General features: G+C 42.4%; 2 protein-coding genes across 2 annotated transcripts; both read left to right on the forward strand.

The window, feature by feature from the left end:
• The first annotated feature begins 5,699 nt into the window (after positions 1–5,699).
• LOC138056046 (uncharacterized) lies at positions 5,700–6,809 on the forward strand. The gene is made up of 2 exons (XM_068901895.1): positions 5,700–6,263; positions 6,423–6,809. Exons 1-2 carry the CDS (start codon positions 5,700–5,702, stop codon positions 6,807–6,809), a joined length of 951 nt encoding a protein of 316 aa, XP_068757996.1.
• Positions 6,810–6,969: 160 nt separating this feature from the next.
• On the forward strand, positions 6,970–7,527 carry LOC138056047 (uncharacterized). Its single transcript, XM_068901896.1, has one exon. The coding sequence runs from the start codon at positions 6,970–6,972 to the stop codon at positions 7,525–7,527; it is 558 nt and encodes a 185-aa protein (XP_068757997.1).
• The last annotated feature ends 2,473 nt before the right edge of the window (positions 7,528–10,000 follow it).

Genomic DNA, 10,000 nt, shown 5'->3' on the forward strand with positions numbered 1-10,000 from the left:
TGACATCTAGGGGTAGCAACGATAGTCCGAAGGAAATTGAGACTAAAACTATAATGTCAGTTAAAATCATTTTGTCCTAAATTATTTCAGTTTGACATCCAACATAGACGTGTTTTCGAGCTAAATGATCTAATGGAATAGGCACTTGTTTGCATTTTGACACTGATGGAGTTTCTGCTGCTATTAACAAATAAACACAAGTAAAGATGAAATCAAACAAACCTGAGAAGGAGCGGTTGGTGGGATAGAGGCAGTCCGATAAACATTCTGCGACCTCGAGCTCTGCAAATTGACAGCATGGCACAATTCAGACTGATTCGCCATAAATCAAAATAAAATTGATGAGCAAATATGCAAGTATCCTTACCTCACTTTGCTGTGATGAGTCCTGAGCACTCAATGTCTCAGATATTGCTCTTGAAACGGCTGAGGAGAGCAGTCGTGCCAAGTCTTCTCTATCCGCCATATTCAACAACAAGAATAGTTTTCCCGCGAAAATAGTGCACAACGGGCCCGCAGGCATAAATTTCATGAGTTTGCGGTTTTAAATCGCAAAATGTGCGATTTATATATCGCAAAATGTGCGATTTATAAATCGCAAAATGTGCGATTTATATATCGCAAAATGTGCCATTTATAAATCGCAAAATGTGCCATTTATAAATCGCAGAATGTGCGATTTATATATCGCAAAATGTGCCATTTATAAATCGCAAAATGTGCCATTTATATATCTCAAAATGTGCGATTTAGATATCGGAAAACGTGCGATTTATATATTTCAAAATATGCGATTTATAAATCGCCAATGTCCGACTCTTGTTATTTATATATCGCAGAGTTCGCTACTTTGCGATTTATAAATCGCGAAGTGTGTAATCTTGCGATTTATAAATCGCAAGGTTAGTAATCTTGCGATTTATAAATCGCAAAGTTGGCAATCTTGCGATTTATAAATCGCAAAGTTGGCAATCTTGCGATTTATAAATCACAAAGTTGGCAATCGTGTGATTTATAAATCGCAAAGATGGCAATCTTGCGATTTATAAATCGCAAAGGTACTTGAATTTGTTATTTATAAATTACAAGATAACTTTTGTGATATTTGATAAATAACACAAAAAATAGGGAAAAAGTACTTAAATAATATTTTTACATTTGGCGCCCCATACTTAAAAGCCTATTACTAAGGTGAGAAAAGATTTGGGTCTTCATGCAGGTACCGGAGAGCAATTTGTTTTTGGTCACTGGGATTAGTCTTTCTTTTAGAGTTGTTTTGTTTTCTCTCTTTTGTTTCTTTGTTTCTACGTAATTTCTGCTCCGGTACTTGCAAAGTCTGCCATATATTTTTTTTAAAGAATAACAGATAACATCCTATCACACATTACTGACACATTGCCGTTACTAGGGGCGTAGCAGCCAGACGCCTGGGATTACAAACAACTTTTGGACATAATTATCCGAATATTGAATTATTTCTCTTTTGATTTCGCTTTTTTGTCTATATAGGAAAGGACCAAGGAATCAAATCTATGAGTTTATTTTATCTCATGCGGCTGTTTGCAGTGCTTTACCCAAACGTTAATGCAGCACTCATCATTCTCCTCACAATGCCGGTTTCAACGTCCATCACGGAATGCTCCTTCATTCGATACGCAGAGTAAAAACTCACCTGTGTGCCGCGCCTGTCTTCTTTTCCTCTGATGTATGCGCACTGAAGTATGACTGGATGATGACCATAGACGTGGCTGTGACCCATGATTTTTGCGGCAGAAAGCACAGGCTCCTTTTATTTATTTATTTATTTATTTATTTATTTATTTATTTATTTATTACTATTTAATGGCAACACATTACAAAGGAGTTTCCATATGGGTTTCCATAGAACGCCATAGGGATCCATGCGACTCAACAGAACTGGAGAAATAATGTCAAGATACGCTGACATTTCTCAAAATGTACCAGTGGTTTTCTGACCATTTTGCAGACATCTAGAGATGTAATGAATTCAAGAAAAACGTCTTTTTGTAATAGAAGTCACGTTGATATTAAAGGAAGAGTCGCTGAGACATGATGGCATTGAACAAAATATGGTTCCTTGCTTGTAAAGCCATCCAGGGTTACAATAAAATTCACAAGAACATCACTTTACATTAGTTAACTTGTAAGTCTACTTTTGAATCCTCTGACATCCACGAAATCGCAAAGTTTGGAACAGGCTTAGAAACCAAAACTGGCTAGCTTCGCCCCTAGTTAGATGCTTTTTATTGAGCAAATTATCACAGAGCTCTGTGGGCGTCCATGGTTTGCTCGACAAAATATCCGCACGAGAACAAAAGAAATATTTGGAAGATGTTGGATCGAATGTTCGATGCTGTATCAAACCAATTCCAACGTCATCCTACATGTTGAATGGTCATCATACGCGGTGGCCAAACGCTTAAGTGTTGGTTCACTCAGGAAACTTGTGCGATGTCCAACATTTGCAGCAATTATCTTTGGGTCGGGCCTTATGAGGTGATATTAATGTCATCCTTCACCTTCACCTTTATTACGTTGGTAAACGAGCCGATGAAGCATCACACCAACTATATTACAAATTACATTAACATACTATATGAATAAAATGTAAACATAACATACATATAAATGCAATATGCACAACAGAAAACGTATTTAACAGGGTTTGCTCACAAGAGAGCAGAACTTTCTCCTTGAACCCAATGAATGACTGAGTAGTACCTGCTTTAGCCGGGAGTTGGTTTCAGTCTCTGGAGGTTCTAGGAAAAAATGAATATTTAAAAACATTTTGTGAACTATAGAGTACTTGAAACTTAAATCACTACCATTAAAATTCTTACACTGACCAATTCTTCACGTATGTATTTGCATTTTTAGACCAATGCCTTTTCCCGTTAGTCCGTCGAACTTTCCGGGATGAGACCAAACCAATCGCTCGACAAAATGTAGGAGCGAGAAACTTCTCGATTCCTGTTATGGCGTTACACCCGATGTGACAGCCTGAGCATACAAAACATATGCTACATTATCATTTCCACATGCATTCTCAATACTCAGCTATATATAATCTTTTAATTGTTGCACTTACTCTATGCAGCGATTCCTTCACAAAGTGTACACGTTTTTGCTTGGCAAACGTAATCCTAACTTCTATGTTGTTCTCGTATCCAGAGTTATGCATTCAATATCTAATTTGAAAACGTCTCACGCGGAGAAAATCCACGCTCCAATAGCCAATACACAGAGGAAAATATTTGCTCTATCCGCCGGTTTGCAGCGAAAGTTCAGAGCACTGAAAGCAAAGATAAACGGCCGAAGACCCGAAATTTCCTTTCATTTTTTGACACTCTTGGTTGACGAGGATTAAGCCGGTTAAACAGGAGCAAGTTTTCGTTGCCAAGTGTCATTAGGGCCATTTACACGAGACAAAATAAGCCACTGCTTACACTGGCTGCGGCTTACATAAGACGCGAACACCCTGCTTAAATGGCACAAAGTTCACGGCTTACTCCATCCCCATCTAGCTCAAGTCACGGCTTATCGTGGCCTAGGGGTTTTGGGCTGTGCTTATCTTGGACATGAAAGTGCTCGTATAAATGCACTCCAGCAAACAGAGCTGAATAAGGTCTGTGCATGGGCGAGACTCTGCCGCGTGGTCCGATTTTGTGGTTTGTACATGTTGATTTTTTGTTCTGTTTGTTCGAAGTTTTGTTTGTCTGGTTTGTGCCAAGAAATGGACCTTAGAACTCAGTGGATTCTTTTTTATCGTCAAGTTTACGTATCAGGAATAACAAGAAGTAACACATGGCGTGCCACTTTAAGGCGGCTAAATTTTTGAAGAAAACTATTTTGCCAACGTTCAATTGGCCTTAATTTTTCGAGATACTTATTTCTTTCCTCCAAGTTCTAAGCAATTTCCTTATTTTTTTAAACAACCATCTTTTTTTAAAGTTTAAATACCAAAAAAAAATTACCCGCGAATCGCAGCCATCTCAAACCGCGTGTCTGAACCCAGGTTCCCATTCGCTGAGCTGTGACGTAGCCTTTGCGTCGGCGGCTTCGTTACTCGGCTCTGTTACGCCGGCGCTGTCCGCAGCTTCCTGCACATGCGCTTGTTTTGTTATCATAGCCCAGACTTCCTTTTTCCTCCCTTTCTTTGGCCCGGCTAGCGCGAGCAATGAATCATGCAAAGAAAAAGATTTGACCAGTTGGCTGCGAACGTAGCCGCGAACCACTTATTCGAGCATTCCGCGTTATATGTAAGCCGCGCTCGAATGAATGGCCCAGTTCGCGTCTCATGTAATCTGCGGCTTTTATAAGCCGTGGATTTTTTTCTCGTATTAACGGCCCTGTTGAAAATTTTTATTGGGTCGAGTGTATGAACGACAAGTTTTTCTTTGACGAGTTTTGTCTTGACAAGTTTTATTTGCTCGTGTGAACAAATGAACAAACCTTCCTTTGACAATTTTTAACTGTGGCCACCAACACAAGTACACAGCGGACAACAAAAGCAGTTTTACTTTCCGTTCGTTTAACCATGGCTTAATGCGTATTTTACGAAAGAGAAAAAAAACGTTGCCGACTTGTGGTCTGAGTTTGCTTGAGCATTGGAAGAGAAATCTGAATTGGAAGTGGTGGGTTCACCCTTGGGCAACGCCAGTTTGCTTTAAAAAGCGCAGCTTTTTCTCGTTTCGATTCTCATAGGAATCTACTTTGGTATTCCACAAGCGTGCCTTGATCTTAGAAATTCCAGGAGAAGAGATGTAGCCGCAGAATTGGTCCAACAAACAGTGATTTTCCCTGCCATGATTATCCGCCAAAAAGCGAGCGCGACAACAAGACCGCTGAGAGCCTACAATTTCCCATGCTTTTTTTCTCGAAACGCTTTCCTTGGCGACCCGCACATACCAGCACGTTCTGCAACTTGGTAACTTTTTTCTTGACAAGTGCACTTGTTCAAAAGCTAGAATGTTAGCTTTAGAACAAGTGCACTTGTCAAGGAAGAACTCGAGAAGTTTTTTTTTTATACACACCAGCATGCAAATAAAAGTTGTCAAGGAAAACTTGCTCGTCAGGGGCTCGTGTGTAACCGCCCTTATTCGAGCAAACGGTCAAGGTCAACCAAGGGTATGACCAGTAAACTGAGTCCCTTTGAGTCTGAAGGTCACACAAGCCGGCCAAGTTAAAATCAAACAAAGAATAATGTGTGATGACGATACTACAATGCCATTTAGGGATTGTAATTCAGCTTTCTTTGCTATCCAATCATCGGTGAAAAGAGCCAGTGTCTAATTTTAAATCAGTATTTTTCTTTGTTAAATAAGATTTGATAAGAACCACTTATCAAATGACGTCTAAATTTGTAGTTGAGGCTGTACGTTCTCATGGCATCTTTTTTTTTTTTTTTTTGCTACAGCTGTTTTAATTGAGTGTCGAAAGTAATTAGCGAATTGCTTTGGTTTTGCGTTACTTCATTCCACTTGGAGACTAATTGTCTACTGCCGGTCCTACCCCCGGATAAAGGAAGAAGGTTGGGCGGGGTGATTGGAGGAAGCATCTTCCCGCACAAGTGCATCCACAAGTCCACATGGAGATCGACGGTCCATGTTACCGAGGACCAGATTGACCGCATCTGCATCAGCCACAAGTTCAGGACATCATGGCGAGACGTGCGAGTGATGAGAGGTGCGGACGTGTCATCAGACCACCATCTTCTTCTGACAGCATTGAGATTCCGACTGAAGAGAGTCACTAACATCAAAAACACACGGACAAAGTACCACGTCGGACTGCTCAGGAATAAAGACACGCAGGCAGCACTCAACATCAGCCTTTCCAACAGATACCAACTGCTCCAGGACCTGATAGACCCCGAGACTGACATCAAGACACACTGGGAACACAGCAAGAAGATCTGGCACGACACATATGAGGAATGCCTTGGCAAGAAGAAGACCCAGCACAAGGACTGGATCTATGCTGACACCATCCGCAAGCTCGAGGCAAGGAAAGATAAGAATACCGCGCTGAACACGATCCGAACGAGAGAGGCAAAGACTAGAGCCCAGGCCGAGTATGCAGCAGCAGATAGAGAGGTGAAGAGGAAAATCAAGAAGGACAAAAGAGACTACATCGACGACCTTGCCAGCCAAGCCGAGACAGCAGCCTGGCAGGGAAACCGGAAGGACCTGTACCTGATGACTAAGAAGCTGTTAGGCAAATTCCAACAGACAGACAAGCCAGTGAGAGACACCCACTGACAACAACAGAGGACCAGCTGAAGCGGTGGGCGGAACACGTCAGGGAGCTAATAAACCGCCCAGCCCCACACCACTAGACATCGCGAACGCAGAGGAAGAACTATCCATCAGTTGTGACAAGCCCTCCATGGCTTAGATCAGAAAGGCCATCAACGCACTCGAGAAGAGGAAGGCAGCAGGGCCGGACGAGGTACGAGCAGAAGCCATCAAAGCAGACATGGAAACAGTGGTCGACATGCTGCACAGCCTCTTCAGCAAGATCTGGGAAGAAAGCTGCCGAAGAATGTGGACCCCAGAAACTGCAGCAACTATCAAGGGATCATGCTCCTGTCAAAGCCAGGCAAGGTTCTCAACAGGGTTCTACCGGAGAGAATGAAAGAGGCTTCCGCAAGAACAGATCCTGTGCGGACCAGATTGCCAGCCTGCGCATCATTGCAGAGCAGTCGCTTTGAGTTGAACTCCCCCCTCTGCATCAACGTAATAGACTACGAGAAGGCTTTCGACAGCGGGGACAGAGAAACGCTGTAGAAGCTGCCGAGGCACTACGGAGTCCCAGTGCACCTACCAGGACATGAGCTGCAGGATCGCCCACGCCGACCAGTTGTCTGAGAGGTTTAATGTGAAGACCTGAGTCCGTCAGGGGTGTCTACTGTCACCGTTCCTTTTCCTCCTGGTCATCGATTAAATCATGAAGACCACCACAACAGATAGGAACAACGACAGACAGTGGACGCTCTGGACGCAGCAAGATGACCTCGACTTCGCTGACGACTTGGCCCTACTATCACACAACCAAAGACAGATGCAGGACAAGACCACCCACCTGGAGATAACATCAGCCGGGACAGGGCTCAACATCAACAGAAAGAAGATGGAGCTGATCAAGATCAACACCACCACCAACACTTCAGTCACAGTCAGCGGAGAGCCCATCAAGGAGGTGGAGTCCTTCGTATATCTGGGAAGTGTGGTTGACCGACTGGTAGGAACAGACCGAGATGTAACAGCCAGGATCGGTAAGGTCAGAGTAGCCTTTGCCATGCTCAAGAGCATCTGGGCATCCAAAGAGATCAGCACAAGAACCAAGCTGCGCATATTCAACTCCAACGTCAAGTCCATTCTGCTGTCCGAGTGCGAGACATGGCAAACGACAAAGACGATACATACAACAGAGGATTCACACATTCTTCAACACCTGTCTGAGACGCATTTTCAACGTCCGATGGCCAGAGAAGATCCGAAATGAGGACCTGTGGGAACGAGCAGGGCAGAAACCAGTGGTCAAGCAGATTATGCGGAGGAGGTGGGGCTGGATTGGACACACCCTTAGGAAGCCAGCGTCCATCACCACACGCCAAGCACTGACCTGGAACCCGCAGGGGAAGAGGAAGAGAGGTCGGCCTCGCAACAGCTGGAGCCGAGACACTGAGGCAGTTATGAAACAGAAGGGAAGCAACTGGACAGGACTGGCCAGAGAAGCCCAGAATAAAGTGCGATGGCGAGGGGTTTTTGATGGCCTATGCTCCACAAGAAACCAGGGGCTTGATTGATTGATTTACTTATTTATTTATTTATTCATTTATTTATTTATTGCTTTTGGTTTTGCATTACTTCACTCTGTGATTGGTTCAAAGTTCTTGCGCCACTTCTTGAACCAATCAGAAGTGAAACCAAAACCAATCGTGGTTCGCACGTGCACATTTTCCCGCGTTTGTGTCAGCAGCTTCACCTGTTTCTCCTTCTATTGAGGGATAACTCAAGGCAAGGCAAGGCAAGGTGTCAGCTTGGTGTAACTACTTCGAATTTTGATTGGTTTACTGGATTTTTTTCCGTCCTTTTACGACACTCGATTGAAACTCGCTCTGTTGAGCCTGAAAACGTTGTTACCATGTTGTCAAAGTTGTTTTGTACACTTAGTTCGACTATTAACTGAGTTGATCTTCAGTGTATCATTCAATTAGTAAGTCACATTGTTGATGTTAGAAAAACGTCCCTGAGTACTTGGGTTAATTACCCTGTTAGACCAAAGTTTTACTTTTCAAGTGAAGCTATGATGTTCGCAGTTGTGAATGCAATTTTAACAGTTGCGTAAAAAAACCTGAACAATTCCGACTAGGACTTCAACAGGGTTTGAACCCGTGACCTCGCGATACCGGTGAGACGCTCTAACCAACTAAGCTATTGCTGCGCAACTGCGAGGGTCATAGCGTCACTTGATTTCATATCCGCAGTTCAATATGTGAATAGATAAAATCAATGCCATGAACAAAATCGCCAAAGTGTTTTCAGTGTGAAATAGGTCATGTTGCATGAAACATGACGGTTGTTTCACTTGTCTTACCGCATACGGGGCAAAATTACTGAATGCTGATTGGCTGCGAGGGAGAACATTTTTCCTTAATCACGAGGGCTCATTACTTAATCCTGATTGGTTAACAGTTGTTTATCAAGAGCAAGTGAAGTTGCAAGAGAATTTTCTTCCAGATCAAACTACTTTTTTTGTCCACATATAAATTACATTTTAAGCACTATTTCTGTTGACAGCAAGGATTTATTGAATTGAACTTTAACTGAATAGGAACGTGTTGATTGTCATCTGTCGCCGCAGTGAACGGGCTTTCCTCGATAATTTTGCCTTTCATGTGATAAAGATGTAATCGCCCCATGAGCTATATTAGCATTACAACCCACTGTATTTAAATAAAATTTGCCGTTGCTGTTGTTTTTGTTGTTGTTGTTGTGCTGTTTTTGATGATGATGCATTGGATACATACAATGTTCATATCCCTTTGCACAGTCTTGGGTCCCGGTTTCATAGCCTGATACTGACTGTGTTTTTTTTCCGGGTTTTGTGGCAGACATGGCAACAAGTCAATACTGCAGATCCTCGATGATGGAGAGCTCGCTCGCCGCCTAATTATGATGGGCAAAAATAAATCCCCACAGCGCACCCAAAGAGCCAAGGGACTTTTACTTCGTGTAGAAGACACACATGACGTAAAACAATAGAACAAAAATCGTGAAACAATACCTAATCAGGCCCCTAAAGACCCCTAACGCTTTTGTTACGTCATGTGCGTCTTCTACACGAAGTAAAAGCCGTCCAAGGACCTCTCGGTGTGAAAAAAGGAAAACACTTTTATGTCTTTCGGACTGAAGTTGAACTAGACACTTCGGCTTATATGAACAGCTTCTATTCACTAGATCACGATGAACAAGTTACAAAGCCTCTTATTAGTTATTTGTTGCCGGGCATCTAGAATAGGTTAGATTAGGCCTAAGCGCTGATTTCAAAATGGTTGGCTTTGTTTTAATAAGGGTGGCCGGACCTTCCTCTTTTGCTGTCCAAAGTTATTTGTTAGCGAGTGTTATCACACGTTTACAGCCCGGTCTTATCACAAATAAATTAGTTTTTTGTGTTTGAAAATTTTGTCTAAGCAAACGGCGATTGCGTGGTCTAGTGGTTATGAGCGGTAACAGGTGAGCAAATAATCGTAGATTCGAGTCCCGAGTATGGATAGCTGAGTTGTGTTTTGAAAGAAAAATGGTCAATTCTCAGAATTCCTTTCTCACTGTCAGGGTCATAAAACAATAATAATCGTATATTCAATGCCGGTTGATGTTATGGAGCGTTTTCACTCACGTGACTAACAAAGAAAGTATTTGCATAAAAATAGACATCACTTAATTTATAAATAAACTTATGAAAAATGAAATGC

Source organism: Montipora capricornis, chromosome 7 (genome assembly GCF_036669925.1).
Source record: "Montipora capricornis isolate CH-2021 chromosome 7, ASM3666992v2, whole genome shotgun sequence".
Taxonomy (NCBI): domain Eukaryota; kingdom Metazoa; phylum Cnidaria; class Anthozoa; order Scleractinia; family Acroporidae; genus Montipora; species Montipora capricornis.